Source organism: Sceloporus occidentalis, unplaced genomic scaffold (genome assembly GCF_023333645.1).
Source record: "Sceloporus occidentalis isolate IW3139 unplaced genomic scaffold, rSceOcc1.0.p SCAF_3, whole genome shotgun sequence".
NCBI classification, from domain to species: domain Eukaryota; kingdom Metazoa; phylum Chordata; class Lepidosauria; order Squamata; family Phrynosomatidae; genus Sceloporus; species Sceloporus occidentalis.
This window is the reverse complement of record NW_028316983.1, coordinates 158,580,660-158,600,094: the sequence shown is the minus strand read 5'-3', so window position 1 is coordinate 158,600,094 and position 19,435 is coordinate 158,580,660. Positions and strand designations below refer to the sequence as shown.

The 19,435-nt window shown below is 41.2% G+C and overlaps 1 protein-coding gene across 2 annotated transcripts; it reads left to right on the top strand.

The window, feature by feature from the left end:
- The first annotated feature begins 1,373 nt into the window (after positions 1 to 1,373).
- Positions 1,374 to 18,908, top strand: LOC149316988 (serpin B6-like). 2 transcript variants are annotated; one of them, XM_089516623.1, is made up of 8 exons: positions 1,374 to 1,499; positions 4,006 to 4,062; positions 8,323 to 8,500; positions 12,042 to 12,179; positions 13,469 to 13,586; positions 13,723 to 13,865; positions 15,484 to 15,651; positions 17,173 to 18,908. In XM_089516623.1, the coding sequence occupies exons 3-8, from the start codon at positions 8,333 to 8,335 to the stop codon at positions 17,575 to 17,577; spliced, it is 1,140 nt and encodes a 379-aa protein (XP_089372749.1). In that variant the 5' UTR covers positions 1,374 to 1,499; positions 4,006 to 4,062; positions 8,323 to 8,332; the 3' UTR covers positions 17,578 to 18,908. The 2 variants fall into 2 exon arrangements, with proteins under 2 accessions (XP_089372749.1, XP_089372750.1); XM_089516624.1 differs by lacking the exons at positions 1,374 to 1,499; positions 4,006 to 4,062 and adding an exon at positions 6,554 to 6,584.
- Positions 18,909 to 19,435: the final 527 nt, after the last annotated feature.

Sequence of the window (19,435 nt, the reverse complement as noted above, 5' to 3'; positions counted from 1 at the left end):
CAGAGGAGGTTTGCCATTGCCATCCCTAAGGCTGAGGGTATGTGACTTGCTCAGGTCACCCAATGGGTTTCATGGCCGAGCTGGGAATCGAACCTTGGTCTCAAGTTGTAGTCCAAAATTGAAACCACTAGACCATGCTGCTTCCTAGGCTTTATTAGCCCTTCCCTAAAACTGAGTTTCAGGGACGTAGCTAGGATTTTAGGAAGGGGGGGGGGTCCAGACTAAGTTCCACCATTATAATGGGGCTTGGGTGTGGCGGTGCAGCAGCACACACCATTCATTTTTCTAATGGAAGTGGGGGGGTCCGGACCCCAAGAACCCCCCCCGTTGGCTACGTCCCTGTGAGTTTGCTGGAAATTCCTGGATCACGATTTCCCCTCACTGTCCTTGACTGCTGCCATACTTCAGGGAAACAGTTTGACACCACTTTAACTACTGTATCTTGATTCATTCCTATGGAATCCTGGGATTTGTAGTTTTGTGAGCTCTTTAGCATTCCCTGTCAGAGAGCTCTGGTGCCCCTCCCAAACTACAGATCCACAATCCCATAGCCCTGGGCCACAGCAATTAAAGTAGTGCAAAACTCATTTATATCTTTGCTGTATCACACCACAGAGTGGTCTAGCCCTGTATTTCACTATTAACTGTTATGGAAACAACCTGTGCATTTGGGGCCTTGTACTTTAATGAGGCCCCAAGTGTGCTGTGGCTGAGTGCCCTAAACTGCGAATCCCAGGATGCCCTAGGACGTTAAAGAGATGCCAAACTCATTTAATATTTTATACTGTGTTCTATCCCTATATTCCAGTTTGCCATGGCAACATCCTGTGGCATTCTGGGCCTTGTAGTTTATTGAGGACCAAGTACTCTGGCGGAGTGTGAGGTAAATCCCAGGATGCCCTAAGATGTTTCCATGGCAGTTAAAAGCGCTATCAAACTGCTTTATATCTGCACTATATCACACAACACTGTTCCAGTGGTCCCCAAATTCTGCCCTTTAAGAGACTTTTGGACTTCAGCTCCCAGAAGCTCTCAGCAATGTTGGCCAATAGCCTGGGATTCTGGGAGATGAAGTCCAAAAAACCCAATCCTTTAAAGAGCACAGTTTGGTGGGGAGCACTAACTGCCATGCCCAGAGGTTGCCATGGCAGCCGAAGTCTGGGATCATGGCGCTGTAGAGCAGGAAGGGCAGCTGCTTGGCTCTCCTCCAGGCAGGGCTTCAGGGGAATAAGTTGCACAACAACAAGAAGCCAGGCCTGTGACTGTGTTGGAAACTCAGTCCCTGGAGCTGATCTGCCAGACTCAGGAGGGGAGGGCGGCTGGGATCCCGGAAGGAAAGGGGGCCCATGAGTCACCAGCAGCAGCAGCAGCAGCAGCAGCAGCAGCAGCAGCAGCAGCAAAAGTCCCTGGCTTTCCCTCCCTTCTCCTTCTCTCCTTCAGTCGGAGGAGCTCTCCGTTTCCAGCCTGGTTGCAGCTGCCTCTTGCCCCTCTTCCTCCTGGTAAGCCTTGGCTTCTTTCCTCAGCTTGTTGCACTCTTGCATCCACACTGGAGCAATAACCCGGTTTGGCACCGCTTTAACTCTTTGTCTGACTCTTTACTATGGGCCCACAACAAACTCCAACTCCCAGAATTCCATAGCCCTGAGCTAGACAAAGAGTTAAAGCGGTGACAAATAATAATAGTAGTAGTAATAGAGAGCCTGCCTGGTGTAGTGGTTTGAGCATTGGACTGTGGCTTTGGCAATCAGGGTTTCATTCCCTGCTCTGTTTGGAAATCATGAAAACAACACAACAACAACAATATAGCCTGTGTTGTGTAGTGGGTTGACTATGACTCTGGAGATCCGGGTTCAGTTCCCCACTTGAGCATAAATACCCACTGGGTGGCCATGGGCAAGTCACTCTCTATCAGCCTCAGTGGTTGGCAAGAGCAAACACTCTCTGAAAAACTTGCCAAGAAAACCCTGTGAATAATGGCCTTAGGGTTGCCATAAGTCATGAATCACTTGGAAACACACAACAGCAATAAAAATGGTGTTTGTGTGTAGCGAGGTAGTCTTGCGGCAAAATCAACCCAAAGTTTTCCTCTGGTATCTTAAAGCTTATTTTATTTTTACTGTATTTCTTTCTAATGTTGTTGTTGTTGTTGTTGTTGTTGTGTGTCTTGAAGTCACTCCTGAATTATGGCAACCTTAAGGCAAGCCTATCACAGGGTTTTCTTGGCAAGATTTGTTCAGAGGGTATGGTTTTTGCCAGTGGTTGAGAGAGTGTGACTTAGCTCAGGTCTCCCAGTTGGTTTCTATAGCTGGGCGGGGATTTGAACCCCAATCTCCAGAATTGTAGCCAAACCACTACACCATGCTGGCTCTGTTTTAGACCCAGGAATAATATCTTATGAAGAGGGTTGTAATCCCTGGAAGCTTATGCTTCTGTTATTTCAGGTGGAATGAATCAGCATGGTTTTGCTGACAACCTCAGAAGAGTGACTGTGCTCCCCTCTTTTGCTTTCGCTGCTATAAAGTGACTTGTGGCACCATTGGATGGCTTTATCGGCATCTTTGCTGTCAGTGGAGCAGTGAATAAGCTCTGGATTTTACTCCAAACTTTCAATGAGCTTTCCAGAGTGCTGAATCTACATTGCCAGTAGGGTTCTGGACCATTAAAATTTGAACGGAGAGCTATTTCATAGTACTGTACATGGTTGTAGCACCGTGATTCCACTTTAGCTGTCATGGCACCATTCTGTGGAGTCCTGAGATCTGCAGTTTAGAGACAGGCATTTAGAATTCTAAGCCAGGGGAGTTCTAGTGCCTCTCCAAACTAGAAACACCAAGATTACATAGGATGCAGCCATGGCAGTTAAAGTGGAACCATAATACTATAAGCGTGTAGTGTGACTAGATCCTCAGAGTAGTTTTGACATGTAAAATGGCTTAAATCACAGTCTTGAGGGAAAAGCAGGATATAAATAAAGTTGGCAATAACAGTAGTAGTGGTAATAATGTAAGGAACTCTCAATGGCTGCATCTGCACTGCAGCAACAAAAAAAGCAGTTTGATACCACTTTAACTGTCATAGCTCAGTGGTATGGAATCCTGGGATTTGCAGTTTGTTTGGACACCAGAGCTCTCTGAGGGAGAAGGCACAACACTACAAATCCCAGAATTCCATAGCATTGTGCCTAGCATTAAAAGCAGTATCAAACTGCATTATTCTGCAGTGCAGATGCAGCTGTACTTTCTTAGGTGCAGGAGATTGGCAAGAAATTTATCAGTCTATGGCCCCATACAGACAGGCCAAAATAAAGCTGTTTCGGGTCACTTTGGAGGTATGCTGTTTAAATGATGCATGTCCCCTAAGAGTCCGGAAGCCATGCCACAGCCACAATTTATTCCTAAGGACTGGAGCACAGCTTTAGAGAAGCTTCTGGACTCTTAGGACACATGCATAATTTAAACAGCATACCTCCAAAGTGACCTGAAACAGCTTTATTTTGGCCTGTCTGTATAGGGCCTAAGTATCTCTTCCCAGCACTGGATCTCTGTACTGGGAAGGGCATTGTGTGTGCATGTGTTGCATACCTTCAAGTCATTTCCGACTTATGGTGACCCTAAGATGATTCTATCAGGGGGTTTTCTTGACCCAATTTGTTCAGAGGAGGTTTGTCATTGCCTTTCCCTGAGGCTGAGAGTGTGTGATTTGCCCACCTAGTGGGTTTCATGGCTGTGCTGGGAATCGAAGTCTGGTCTCTACAGTCATAGTCCAACACTCAAACTACTATGCCATGCTGGCTTTACCAATACCCAAAAGGGGGGAAAAAAGGGGGGGGGATAGCAATTGACATTGGTGATTTTAATTTGCACTGGAAATTTCTACCCAGCCGTTGGATGCAGGAAATGAAGGATGGTTAGGTTGTTTAATCTTGAATCAACAACACAGTGTGATGTGACTTGGCTTGCCGATTAAATGTGCTTGACTTGCTTTCTGCTCTTTCCTTCTCTCCAGGGAAGATCTTGGCTGATTTGCCCTTGGTATCATCTAGGTGATAGTCCAAAGTGACAGGTAAGCAGCATGTCTACTAGTAGGAAGCAAAGGGTGTGGTGGTGCTTGGTGGAAAATGATACACAGGTTGGAATTCAGTGCTGCGGGTTGCTGCACCCTTCTGTAGAAACAGAGGAAGGGCCTGGTTTTGTCAACGGAAGACAAAAAGCCTGCAACAGACGTCCTGAAACTTGACAGAGTGCCAGGTTTCCATTGCTTACTTGGTTTGCTCATCTGTAAGTGCTTTTTCAAGAGAGGGTTAAGAAATTTCTGAATGTTTGACTTTTTTAAAATTAAGAACAGATAACAAATTAACTAGATACCTAGAGCTAGTGCCATGTACTCTGGAGACCAGGATTCGATTTCCACTCGGCCATGAAGCTCATTGGGTGACCTTGGGCAAGTCCCATGTTCTCAGCCTCAGGGGAAGGCAATGGCAAATCTCCTCTGAACCAATCTTGCCAAGAAAACCCCATGATTACATGGTCTTAGGGTCTCCATAAGTCGGAAATGACTTGAAGACATGGAATCCTGGGGTTTGCTGTGGCACCAGAGCTCTCTGACAGGGGAGGCTAAATATCTCGCAAAAATGCATATCCCAGAATTCATTCAGCCGTGGCAGTGAAAGTGGTATCAAACTGCATTAATCCTGCAATGCAGATTAGAAAAGCTTCCTTTATTCAAGTTGGGAAAGCTTGGTTCAACCTTTTCTATAATTTCTGTTATTTCTATATTTAAATCCAGTTCTCAGATTACTTTGGTGCCTTATGGATTCCCAGATCTTGCTCTTGTGATCCAGCTAGGCATACTTGAAGCCTAACCTTATCTTATTTTAGAATCTCTTTTGGGATAGGGATTATTTTCATTTTCTTTAACCAAATTTCAATGATCCTTTTATTTTCTGTTTGTTAATGGAAGGTTAAACAGGTCTTTCAGCTATTAAATTCCATTTATTTTTATCCCATATACTGAGCTGTTTTATAATCAAATTAAAATTAGGGGTGAAAGAGAAAGAGGAACAAAGAGAAAGGTTTGGTGTATATTTTTTACCCAGGGTTTCCAAGTTTGAAACAAGGTATGAATGGAAAGATTCTGTAGCAGGGTTGCAGATTTCCACCTCATGGGCATGAAGTCCAATTTGATGATATTCTTTCCAACAATGGAATATAAAGTGTTTCTCCCCAATCCACTTAATTGTTTTCATATATACACAATATGATAACATTCTAAATATTCTTATTAAGTCTTCTAAACCTCCTTTCTTAATGGCCCTGTATATATATATATATGTATATATATTCTGGCAAAGTCTTCTAGTTTCTGTCACCGTTTTTTCACCCTCATCCCCCTGCTGGCATTTCACAATTTATCTCACATCCCAAAAGAGCTTGAAAGTTTTGTAAAACTCTTTTTAGTTTTGGTATTGTGTTGGTTCATGTGAGTGGGTGGGTGGGTGGGAGGTTTGATAAATAGAAGCCTGTTGTCCTCATAAAGATTTATAAATAAATTTTGTATAAATCCTCTATATTCAAATAGGATTTATCTGTCAAAAGTGCATTAAAACTAGTAAAAAGCCATGAAGATTTGATTTAGTTTCCTTTCCCAAGAAGTCTTGTGACAGAAACTTGAAGATTTACCCATCGAGCTTCATTGGCTTTCTTTAAAAATATCTTTATATTATAATACTAGTTAAGGGAACTATGTTTCTGAAGGTTACCTTGCCAAGGTTATTTACTTATTGAGGTGGGAGGAAGTCAGACAGAGCTGTATAGTAGCCGCCTGTTGTTCAACATCTGTGTTGGTAATTTATTTCCCACAACAAGCTTCATAGATTTTCATCCTCCAAAAGTAGTTTTATTTCTTTATGCAGAGAGGTGAGGTTTTAAAAGATCTTTGACTGGTCTTTGGAAACTAGGGCAGAGGTAATGAGCTAATTATTAATTGTGCTAAGCATAAAGTGGTCATTTTCTCAAAAAAGTAAAATAGATTGCATGGAAAATAGATGGTCATCTGGTTGAACACGTCAACCTCTTCAAGTATTTGGAGTATGTATTTTCACAGAGCATCTAAATGGGCTGTGCATGAGAGGTTTGTACTTTCCAGTGGTGAACATTGCTTGAAAATTACTATACTTTTTTTTCTGACTGAAGAGGGTTAGTTTGTTTCCACTGTTCCCTGTCAAGATTTTAAGAACCAATTAATATCATAATTTTGTATGGGGTAACAGTGGTCATTACTGACTTGGACTCCTCTATTGAAAGGGTTCGGTTTTAATTTTTTGATATCTATCCTGAGCACTCCTAAATGTGTATAACTGTTTCAGTTCTTAGTATGGAAATGGACACAGGCTTGCTGAAAAGCCAGATTGGAGTGTGCTCAATATTATTGGAATAGACTATGCCATAATGAAGTTGTGAACTATGTTTACTTGACCTTTTGTGACCCATATAATTTTTCTTGGATAAACACTCAACTCCCTTTGTTCAACAGAGTTGTGTAGGAATGACAGCTTGCATGTCAAATCTTGATATCTGCAGAAGCAGGTAATTCTGGAAACTGTTCTTCTCTAGTTGTGGGATTAAGTGTTCCTCTCAAGTATGAATGTATTTCCTGTCTAAGAAACTATTAGTATTTATGAGAGCATTTTTTCATGCAAGGGTCAATATGGCGCCTTCAATGATGGTCAAAGATGGTTTTCATCTATACTCTAAAGATTTGTTCCTGTGGTTCAAGAACTGGTGATACCATAATACACATGCTCCTGGATTGTTATTTTCGTTAAGGGTGGTGGAAAGGATCAATTATTGCAGCCTTCTCTTAAACATTTTACTTTGTACATACCATTCCACTATTCTGAAAGTGTTTACATGCAGACAGTCAGAAGACTGTTTGTCCTCTGATATTGTTAATGTTGCCCTGAAACACATGGACAAAATGATGTGGCTTGGGGGCGTGCTGTTTACATGCACACCCCAAACACAGCCTGAAACTGTGCCAACACTGCGTCATTTCCAAAGAATTGGGCCAAGAAGGAGCAAATAAAATCAGCTCTTTCTGGTGGCCCAGTTCAGGACTGCAGCAGCAATGGCCCAGACTGGGACAGGGCTTGTGTGACTCCTGTGGTCCTGGTGTGATACTTTTCGCTCATGTACTTTGGGCCATTGTCAGCTTTTAAAAATGCTCTACAATTGGCCCTCCACATTTGCAGGATTGCCTTTTGCAGATTTGATTAATGTGTTCTCTCTAGGAATTTCTAGGTCCTCCAGCATGACTATGATTACCTTCCCCTGAAAGTGACCATGGAATCATGCTGGAGCATCATGCTGAAGGGCCTAGAAATTCCTAGAGAAAGGTCCTCCAGCATGATTCTGTGATCCATCAGAGGATGAGCATAGAGTTGTGCTGGAGGACCTAGAGATTACTAGAGAGGTGTTCTCTGAAGTAAAAAAGGTAGTGTTTATTTGTTCCCCCCCTTTCACAGGGGTCCTGCACCCCTAATCCCAGCAAATGTGGAGTGTCCACTGTACTTCCTATTCAACCTATTATTTGTTGATCACTGGTGCTTAGAATGATTGCTTCAACCTTCCATGCCTTAGTGTCCTTCTGCAACAGGTTGGCTTCCTCACCTATTTGCCTTCCTTCTTATATACCATATAAGGAGTGGATTTTGGGGGGGGATATATAGGAGTGGAAATTTTTTTTGTTGGTCTCAACAGCCTTGATATAAGTAACATTTTTCCACCTGCAAAGATGTAGTGCAAGAAACCATGTAGCATGCCTCAAGCATTTGCACATTTAAATTCTTATAGAGCATTTCTGAGAATATGGGAATATGGTGAAATGCAAGTAGAAAAAAACAGAAACATACTTTAATCAATGGGGAAACTTTACTTAAATTAGCAACTTAATTGTGCTTATATTGTATGAATTAGGAAAAATACATTTAAAATTGGGCGATTCTCTGTGTGAAAGGGAACATGGTCTCACAACCCTTTAAAAATAGGGCTGGGGGAAAATACAAGTGTAATATGGAATTTTCAATGAAATTGAGAGACTTTTCACATCACTACCTTAGATCTCTTTTTTTCCCCATCTTCTGGGTTGGAAGTGAGAAAAGTGTGGCATTTCCAAGAGTGAAAATAGGAAATAGTTGAACATGGAAAAAGGTGGGTTAATGCCACTATGACGTGGGATTTGATAATAGATTTGATAACAAGTGTCTTATAAAAGACATCTGGGCTTTAACATTCTAGATTATTTTCATTTGTTCTTCCTCCACAGGTTCTGAAAGATGGATGGACTCACAGAAGCCAACACTGCCTTTGCCCTCAACCTTTTCAAGAAACTGAGTGAAAAGGATAGAACAAAGAATGTGTTCTTTTCTCCTATGAGTATTTCTTCTGCTCTGTCGATGGTCTTGCTGGGTGCCAAAGGGAGCACTGCAGCCCAAATGGCAACTGTAAGTCCAGATAAACATTAAGGGAAGAGGAAGTGTTTTGGTTTTCAACTGTAAATTTTGAGTAACTTCATGTTCCCAGAATGCAGAGGAATCTTATAGCATCTTTGAGACTAACTGAAAAAAGTAGCTGGTAGCATGAGCTTTCATTCCTCTAACGTAAGAGGAAGTAGGCGCAAGTCTATGAAAGATCATGCTGCCAGTTTCTTTCTTTCAGTTAGTCTCAAATGTCCCCTTCCATACTAATTTTCTGGACTAACATAGCTATGTCTTTCAATTCATGCTTCCATTTCTGTATAATGGGCCATGTTGTAATTAAGGAATTGGCATGCTCATGAGGCTAAAGTCCTAAGACTGCTAGCTTTACCATATGCCCTATAGTTAGGGTTGCCATTTCACGGTGGTGGGCGGGACTTTCCTGCCCCCTGGGGGGCGTGCCCGCCCCCGCCCCCGGGTGGCTGCCCGACTCTGAGCTCCCAGGGCTGCTGCCTGCCTTCTATAGAGTGCTGTGCAGTGCAGCATGTTTGGAGCAAGCAGCAGGACGACTGAAACTAGCAGGGGCGGAGTCTGCTGCTCTGCCCTGCCTCTATTGGCCAGCCCTCTGCTTCCTTATTTGGCATGCTCCAACGTCGAAGCAGGGAGGGCTTTGCACTCAGGCAAGCTTCTTTTAGTTCTTCCCCTCTTTCTCTTTCTCTTTCCACTCCTTCTCTTCTTCTTGTTACTCCGTTTTTTTTCTTCTCCTCCTCTTCCCCTCCTCTTCCTCCTCTCCTTTTTCTTCCTTTCTTCCCCCTACTCATCTTCTTTTTCTCTTTCTTCCTCTCTCTAAGCCCCCCTCCTCTTTTTCTCAGGGGTCCAGGGCTTCTCAAGGCTTTGCCCCCATTAGAAAAGAAAAAAGGCTTTGGATCTGTCCCATAAATCCCTCCTAAGTTGAGACATACCTGGGAAAAAGAGGGGGCGAGGGGTTTGGGGGGGTTGGAGGGGGCAAGGAAAAGGAGGAAGGGGGAATTGCTAAGAAGGCTTGGGAGTGGGATGCTTTGATCTGGATTCCTGCATGGCAGGGGGTTGGACTGGATGGCCCTTGTGGTCTCTTCCAACTCTATGATTCTATGTAGTTTGCAGTGGCACAAGGGGCTGCCTGTGATCTTGCAAATGGAAATGTAGTTTGCAATGGCACAAGGGGCTGCCTGTGATCTTGCTAATGGAAATGTAGTTTGCAATGGCACAAGGAGCTGCCTGTGATCTTGCAAATGGAAATGTAGTTTGCAATGGCACAAGGGGTTGCCTGTGATCTTGCAAATGGAAATGTAGTTTGCAATGGCACAAGGCTGCCTGTGATCTTGCAAATGCTATGCCTGCTTGGGAGTGGGAAATGTAGAATTGGGCGGTGGGGGGTGTTTGGCCAGAAAGAGAAGTACATTTCAGCCTTCTGTCTAGGAATAATGCCAAAATGTCCTCCATTTTGAGCATGCCTAAGAAACATGCATTTATATTAACATTTAAAAAAAAATTATCAATTTTTTCATGTGTCCTCCATTTTTTATAAAAACGTGTCCTACATTTGAAAATGTGGCCCTACATTTGTCCTACATTTGTCCCGGTTTGGAGGTCCTGCCTTATGGCAACCCTACCTATAGTCCAAGATAGATGGAGCACCATCCACACAGTTAGGATTGCCATAATTCTCTTCCACAAAACTAGGATAAAAGTATACAGGACTGGATTGGTGGCTTATCAACAACTCTCCCCCCCCCCCCACTAAAAAAATCACAAATCACATTTTGACATTTAACATTATTTTATTTCATTTGTTGTTGGCATGTTACATGTACAGTGCGTTCTACCCTTATGCGGGGAATCTGTTCTGGAACCACCACCAACCTGTGTAAGGGAAATGCCACGTATGATGCAGCCCCATTGAAAACAATGGGGCTTGTGCCCGCGGCGTGCCATTGCCTCTTGCAGAGTGCAGCTTTCAGCATATGCTGAAAGCCGCATATAGTGTGCCCGCGTATGACACAGGCATTCTGTACAACAATAAAAAATAGTGATTCCTGCCAACAGCATATTCTTTTCCAAACTCCTATGGGGAGGGGGTGGCAGGAAGCTACCAAGCAGCTATGAGAGTAAGAGAGACTCCATCCTACTCTGGCAGCTGCTTGAAAGCGAAATTCTACCACACTGCCTACCCAAGGCTCAAGCAACATTACCACACACTTATCAGGGCACAACAAAAGCCCTCCTCTGCTCAGAGTCTCCACTGGCCTCCTTTTCTTTCCCACCTTCTGAACTCTGGGTCTGGCACGCCCATGCGGTACCACCCAGAGCCTAAAGGGCAGAGTGAAGAGTCTTTTTGCAAGATTTCTCTCCTGACTTGAGGAATCTGAGATCTGCTTTAACTGGCTCAGCTTGCCAGGACATTTGATTTTTCCTGGTTTTCCAGGACAAGTGGGAACCCTACACATGGTTAACAATTGCATTTTGGTCCTTCATCTGGGCATGTTGCATATAGGAATCTTCAGTGGACCTTAGGACATCACTGAAGGTGATGTCCCTGAAGTGCATCTTGTTAAAGAAAAATAACTGCATACATCACCACTGACCTACTTGCTCTCTGAAAGTCTGGAAATGGCCATGTTGAGGTGGACAGGTTGAGGTGGACAGGTTGCAGGGCTTACAAACTGGGTTGGCATTGGTCACTGAACAGTCGGAACAGAATTCCACATAACCAAAAAAAGAGGTGCATTGTAACTTAGTAAAAGGGTTATATGTTAGAAAATTGTTACTGCCCTGGTTTTTCTCTACCATAAAGATGTGTCTGTTTTTTTTAGTTCCTTTTAAAAGTGACCATTTTCATGTCTCGTCTCAACTCTCTACCATTACTGCAGTGTTCACTTTGATACCCCTGTCTGCATATCCTAGTAAAGCAACTCTTTTTAAAATAATGTAAACATAGAACTTTTTCCAATTTGCAATCTTTCTCAAGTCATTTCAGAGAGAAGACACTAATACTGTCTTGAGGAACCAGCAGCTACAAAAGTGTTGATAAACTTGCATTTCCATGATACTTTACCATTGGCCAGGTTCATGGGAAATGGAGCCTAGCAATATCTGAAGGACCATATGTTACCCTGTCTTACTGTACTGTATTCATCCTTCCCATGTTCTGGACTCACCATGATTATTTTCAAACCTTAAAATACTTTTGCAAACAATGAATTTTAAGAAATAGTCTCTCTTCTAATGTCATGAGCCTTTCTATCTCATGAAGTCTGGAAAAGGAACTGAAGGATACGTTTTTGCCTCTTTAACCATAATTATAAAAATACACAGTTTTGTTTTCTTTTCCTTAAACAGACGAGCTGCGCAAATGAATTAAAGCAAGAAAGGGCTTGTGATCAGTGCAGTGGCTTGTCAGACTATCTATTACATGGTCTTCCTTGCTGAAAGGGACTTTTTTATTTTGCAATTTTTTATTTGGTAAATGTCTCTGTTCAAATTTGAATACAATCTAAAACATAAGTAACAACCAGATTTCCTCTTGCAGGTATTATCTGTGACCAAAAGTGAAGAGATGCATCAGGGATATGAGAAGCTGATTTCTGAAATTAACAAGCCAGACACCAAGTACTTGCTGAAACTAGCCAACAGGCTCTTTGGAGAAGAGTCGTATAATTTTCTTGCAGTAAGTTATCCCTGGCCAATGCAAGAATCCAAACCTAAAGTATCCTTAATAGATCACTATCCAGCCTTTGTTTAAAAATGTTCAAAAAAAATTCTTCCTCCAGGGAAAGTCCACTTTCAAACATATCTTACCAAAACGTTCTTGCCAATGTTGGTTATATACCTAAATGTTTATTACAGTGGACCCTTGCCTTATGCGGGGGATCTGTTCCGGACCCCCCCCCCCCGTAAGGCTAATTCTGTGTATGCTTGAACCCCATTAATTTGAATGGGGCTCGTGTGCACGGCGGTGCAGCAGCTCAGGAGCATGCAGGGCGCCATGGGTGCGCGTTCCATTCATTTGAATGGGACGTGCCTCCCTGCGCGCTCCCTGCGGCTTGAATGCATATGCTCAAGTCCGCGTACAGCACGCCCGCTTATAACGCGGGTGCACTGTAGATATAATTAGTGCATAGTGTGGGTTGTGGCAATTTAATCTGCTGTCCATATGAGTTCAGTGATGCCCCCTTTGACTAGGCTCAGTCAAGGCTTACAAAACTGGAAGAATTATCACCAAAATGAGGTGTCGAATAATGGTAAGACTCACATTTTGAACACTCACACTCACTCCATGCAGGGTTGGGTAACTGTGGGAGGCCAACCCCCATACCATAAATAAATAAATAACCTTTCAGTGTCCTCCAGTGCCCCCTAGAGTAGCCCCGGTGGGCATTTTTGTCATGTTTTTATGTCCATGTATCATCAGATGGCTTTGGGGTGGGGCACTTTTTCTAACACTTGGGGGCAGTAAAATAGTTCTGGGGGCTTGCTAAGTTAAAATTCACACAGGAATTGAAAACATGCCTGCATTTATCAGAAATATTAAAAGTGTCAAATATTGTAGGAGCCCTACAGACACATTTTTCATGCATAGGTCTGACCACCTGATAGAATGAGTACTATGTATATTTCTGAATAGAGGAATTTAAATCTGTTCAGGTGCAAGGATATTGATTTCATTCTAACATTAATATCCTAAATTAATTTCCAGGATTAGTCTGACCATTTTACTGCATTAATGTGAACATCACTAAAAGTCTTTGGTATAATATAGTAAAAAGATTTCTCAGATGCTTATACCAGTATTGCTGAATTATGGAATCAGATCCTTTTTTATGCTTTCCTTTTGTGGCAGTTTGTGGCAATTCCTTTTATTTATCTGGGACAAGATGTAAGTGAGAGTGTAGTTTTAATATGATACAGAAATTATTATAGGTTCTAGTACTGAAACACCTTTGTTTTCTTTTTCAGCCATTTTTAGACTCCAGCCAGAAATTCTACCATGCCAATCTAGAGAAACTTAATTTCATTAAAACATCAGAAGATTCCAGAAAACATATAAATACTTGGGTGGAAGAACAGACATCAGGTGAGCAAATCCTGGACTTGAGAGCTTTACCTTTTGAAAAAAGGAAAAGTGGGATCCAATAAATATTTAACAGAAAATTACTGTGAATGGAAAAATACCTACCTGTATTAAAGCAGTTTTTTCATTCCTCCTAAAGGTAAAATCAGAAATCTCCTTGCACCAGGAATAATTACCAGCTGTACAAGGCTGGTTTTGGTAAATGCTATCTATTTCAAGGGAAACTGGGCAAACCAGTTCCGGAAAGACTGCACAGTGGAACGTCCGTTCAAAATTAACAAGGTATGAGACCAAAAACAAAAGTTGAATAACGAGTGTATGCTTTTTATTGACCGGTACCCATTCTCCCTACCCATCTGCTGTCATCATATGACTAGCCTCACTGTGTAAAATTATTTTTATGAGAAAATATTTAAGCCAAGAGCAGGAGATGAATTTTTCTGAAACTATTTTAGTTCACGGATGAAGAAATTTGTAAACCCTACATTTTACGTACCTTTTCTCTCTGCATTAGTGATGTTCTTTCCTTTTGCAAAAGGCCTTGGTAACTTATATCTCTTAACCTCTGTTTGACACTTGATTTGGAATTTTCCTAAATCTATAGATAAAAATAATAAAAATGAAAAATAACAGGGTTATAGCCCTGTTGAGGAAACTTTATACATTGCATCCTTGATCTGAGGTGATTCAGAGGAGTCAGAGAAATCAGAAGGGTATCATCAGTGTAAAGAAATTTGAAGGCTTTTGTTAAACCAGTTTTCAACAGATGGGATGGTAATATCACCATAGCAGAGGGAAGTTCTGAAAAATACAATTGAATGTAGTGGGAGCAAGAACTCATCCTTGTTTAACACCTGAAGTGGAGACAACCTCATTAGTAAAATAACCTACTGTAAATACTCATGTATAAGTCTAGAAATTTTAGTCAAAAAATTGACCCAAAAACCTGGGTCGACTTATCCATGAGTCAATGTAAGTACTACACTTTAACTCTTATATATATGAAAAAGGAGCCATCCCCTTTCTCTGAATAAAAGACAAAAGCTTAGTCCATCCTGGTAGCACCAAAAAGAAGCATAGATCCCCTCTACTCTCCCAGTTATGCCTGCCAGAATTTTCTAAGTTCTTTGGGATCATTTTCCTTTGCATCATCCTTTACATCCTTTGTTACATGCCCCTACGTTTTATCCTCGACTTATCCCTGGGTCATATCAAAATCCATAATTTTGGCTCCAAAACCTGCCCTTGACTTATACATGAGGTCAGCTTATAGTCGAGTATATACGGTAAATTAGTGCAAGGAAGTCAGTGGTACACTAACCAAATCAGAAACAAAAGTGTTCTATTTATGGAATACTATTCCAGTTAACGTCAGAAATGATAATGAGATACAGACAGACTTTGAATAAGTAGAGGTTTTAAGAAATTTGCCTCCTTTTGCCATAGAATATTTACTTTTTGTATGTCTGTATTTTTGCTTTTCTTTATTTAGGAATTTGTTTGCAGAAGAAATTTGTTTGCAGAAGTCCTCTTTTGGACTGGGACAATGCATGGTTGCTTGAGCATAAATAAACAAATATTCCTAAACGCCTTCCAGTGTATCTAAGAGTGCCCCAAACCCAGTTGTTAATCCCAAGTACAGTTAGACCCATTGAATCACACATTTATCTTAAATTCCACTGATTCAGTAAGATTATTCTCAGTCGTATCAGCAGTTGGTTTGAGGTATGTAATTTAGCCCTTGTACTCACAGACATGTGGCTAGATGTGCATTTTGCTACTGTGTTAAATCCAGGTCTCAGAGTGGAAGGCTCATCTTGTCATTTTTATAAAAGCTGCCCTGAGTGGTACAGGCCCACCTTCTTCCCCTCTTTCTAACACATCTTTCACCCAATTGCAGAATGAAAGCAGAACTGTGCAGATGATGTTTAAGAAAGCGAAATATAATATGACCTACATAGCGGATTATCAGACCAAAATTCTTGAAATCCCTTATGTGGATAAGGAGCTGAGCATGATTATTCTACTTCCTGATGAAATTGAAGATAATTCTACTGGTTTGGAAAAGGTGAAGCATGGAATTGGATAGAACGTATGTTCACTGCAGCCCTGGGGCGATTGGGCTCAGAGTGGCTTCTAGCTGCTCCTTCTTGCCCATCTGCTTTGCCTCATAGGGCCTTGATAACATTTCTCATCATACCTCTTTTCTTTTGCACGACTGCACTGTTTGGAAGCCCCCTTCTCCAGTATGATAAGCCTCTTTGGTATAGTTCTAGCATTACAGACATGAGGTGCTATGAGCCTGATTTTCCTCTCCCTTTCCCTCAATATTCCAAAGCAGGCTAACTGTTGATATATTTATTTTTATTTTGCTTTGTGTTTACATAATATGGCAAAAACTATTTAAAATGATTTTTTTTTAGTTTATCGTTTTGCTATAAGTATGCAAACAGAGCAAAGATAAAAATAAAATTTTAAAAGTGATAGGCATGGAGTTAGTCTGCCTTGGAACAATGAGGGGGAGAGGAGAATCAGGTCCTGTTCTGTCATGTTACTGCAGTAATGCTGGAATTGAAGTGAAGAGGCTTTTTGTGCTATAAGAAGAGCTGTGCTATAATAGTGAGACTGAGAGTTCATTGATGGGTTTTGTTCATCAATGAAAATGTTCACTACAGTAACAGGAGAGTAGCAGGATGGGCATAATATTGTCTGATAAGTAATGGCCAAAGATGCTTTTATCCTGTTAAAATTCTGCTGTTTAGCCTCTTCTGGTAAAGTCCTAAAAAGATCTTACTAATGTGACACATTTATTTGAAAAAAAGGGGTTTCATTAAATTATCATTAAATTTTAATGGCTGCAGACAGTGACTTGAGTCATCCTTCTTCCTCATTAAATGGAATATGAGTCTAAGGAACTGTAAACCAGGGGTAGGCAACCTGCGGCCCGCGGGCCGGATGCGGCCCGGCAAGGCCTTGGGACCGGCCCCAGCCTAGTCCTGCCGCCGATTGCCGCCGGGGCCTTTAGGGGGCAATTGTCTATAGAAGCCTCAGAAACATGCATTTATATTAACATTTTTTTTTAAAATTAGCAATTTTTTTTCGCATGTCCTCCATTTTTTTAAAAAAAGCGTCTTCCATTTGAAAATTTTGTCCTACATTTGTCCTGGTTTATTTATATATTTAATTTTTTAAAAAATTATTTAATTATTTAGTTTTTGGCTTCGGCCCTCCAGTTGTCTGAGGGACAGCAACCTGGCCCCCGGCTCAAAAAGATTGCCTACCCCTGCTGTAAACTAAAACACATTGGTATCAGCAGATTTCTCTTGGAATGGGAAGAGGAAAGGCCAAAAAGCAGCAAGTAAATCGAGCAGTGTGTGTAGGATTTTAAAATCAGTTGATGGGGTGGGGTTTAGGGGAGCTCTCTCTGCTGTTAAATCTGTGAGAGGGCAGATCTCAAATGGGTTTCACCTGCCTACCCTTCCCTTCATGACATTTTCATTCCTTTGGGATTAAACCAGAGTGACTCAGATCTGTATCTGTAAGCAGGCTTTCTTTCTTCATTTAATACTTCATATTCTTCATATTTCAGTTGGAGAGAGAAACAACATATGAGAAACTCATGGACTGGATCAATCCAGAAATGATGGACCTAACTGAAGTTGAGCTGTCTCTGCCCAAATTTAAACTGGAAGAAATGTATGACCTGAAGCCTATTCTGATTAGCATGGGGATGTCAGATGCCTTTGACCAGCTCAAGGCTGACTTCTCAGGAATGTCACCTCAAAATGACTTATTCTTATCTGAGGTTGTTCACAAATCCTTTGTAGAGGTAAATGAAGAGGGCACTGAAGCTGCTGCTGCTACAGCAGCTGTTATGAATATGCGTTGTGCTATGATTGTACCTCGATTCACTGTTGACCATCCATTTCTCTTTTTTATTCTGCACAACAAAACCAGAAGCATCCTTTTCTATGGTAGGTTTTGTTCTCCTTAAAAGTTGCATATCCTGCAGGTACAGTACAAACACATGTCACTATTACCTGCTGACAATACAATATATAAAGCTTTTAATTTCACATCAGATTCTTCAAAGTTGTATTTGCACTATATAATGCTGAGTGCTTTAACAGATGCCACTTTGCCTGAAGCAGGCTTTTATGGTGCTGTTAATATTTGAGGAATGCCTTTAGATAGGGTGATCATTACAAAGGTGAGCCGCTGAAGGTAACAATGACTTTATTCGAAGTCCTGCTCCTGAGGCATATTGATGACAGTTCATATTCAGTGTGATTTATTGAATATAGGAGACAACATTTTATGAGCTGGTATGGAAGATCAAGCCTCAGTGGATTTCTCTTGGAATGGGAAGAGGAAAGGAAGAGACTAAGTGTACTCTTCAGTGTGTGTGTGTGTGTGTGTGTGTGTGCATATACATACATACATACACACACACAGACACACACATTACTCAGTCGCATAGGGCTTGCTTTTCAGTTGTCTTAGCTCCACGGTTTGTGAGAGTTTTCATTCAGGGCCTTCCTCTTTCTAGGATAAGTTGAGTAGGGGCAGAGAGAGCTGTCAAGCCTTTTTCCCCAGGGACACAAGAAATCACAATTTTTTTTCTGCACAATTTCTATTTTTCTGGTAATTTCCTGCCACCATATCCAAAAATATTTCTTCATCTGTTGTTTGAACAAATCCTGTGATAGGAAGTCCATATAAACAGACAGCATTGAATAAACAGCTATTAAATAATACTTTTAAATAATGTTAAAATAATAAATTTAATAACAGTATATTCATATAAGCTTGTGCTTACAGTTTCTTATTTTCAGACATCCTCACATATACTCCTGATCTGTGTTTATTCTCACTCTTACCCTCAGAACCACTTTCCAGTCTCCCACTGTCATTTCTCACTCTTCCTTTTTAAACATTACATCAGTCAGACCAAGCACACTCCACACTCACTAATTCACCCATTTCTACACTTACACCGTACCTTATTTACTTTAAAATACCAATTAACAAGATATCATATCATAATCACTCAGTAATACAAAGCTGTACAAACATATAAAACAGGCAAAGCACCACAGGGGCATTTGTAAATGTAAGCAGGCACAACAATATTCTCTCAAAAAAGCAAGTTAACTAAAATTTTAGCAGTAGTGGAAAGAATTACAATTTCTGAATGTATAAGAGTTGGCCTTGAAAAGAATAATTCTGAATCTGATGTGGGAAACACTATTATATTTCTCTTTTGAACAGTATTTTAGAAGTGACATTCAACCTTGTTTAATTTAAATAAAAACTGAAAACAAATCTATATGAACTGTTTTGTTTCCTGTGTTTCCTAATTATGTTGTCACTGGGTTCATTAAAAGACAGATTGATAGCTGATGTTCTTACCATCATACAACTCCAACATTGCTGAAACCAATGGTTGGCCATCTCCTGCATTGGGAAACATAGCTCTCAATTCAACTGCACTAAACCCACCTTAGAAGTCAGGCACCACACCAAATGAAGTTCTGAGGTGCAGTTGAATCACGTGCTGTATGATCCATCCCCCTCTCACCATGAGCCATGGTACTGTGATCACAACTGTGAATTGCAAAATTTATGAGGTTGTAAATCTAGCTTTATTATTAACTGCCATCAAGTTGACTGTGATATATGGCAATCCTATGAATGAATTTAAATATGAATATAAGGGATACTATGGCTCAGTGGTTAAGACACCAATTCTGACGATTGAAAGGTTGGCAGTTCAAGGCCCGAGTGCTGCATGATGGGGTGAGCTCCTGTCACTAGTCCCAGCTTCTGTCAATCTAGCAGTTCGAAAGCAT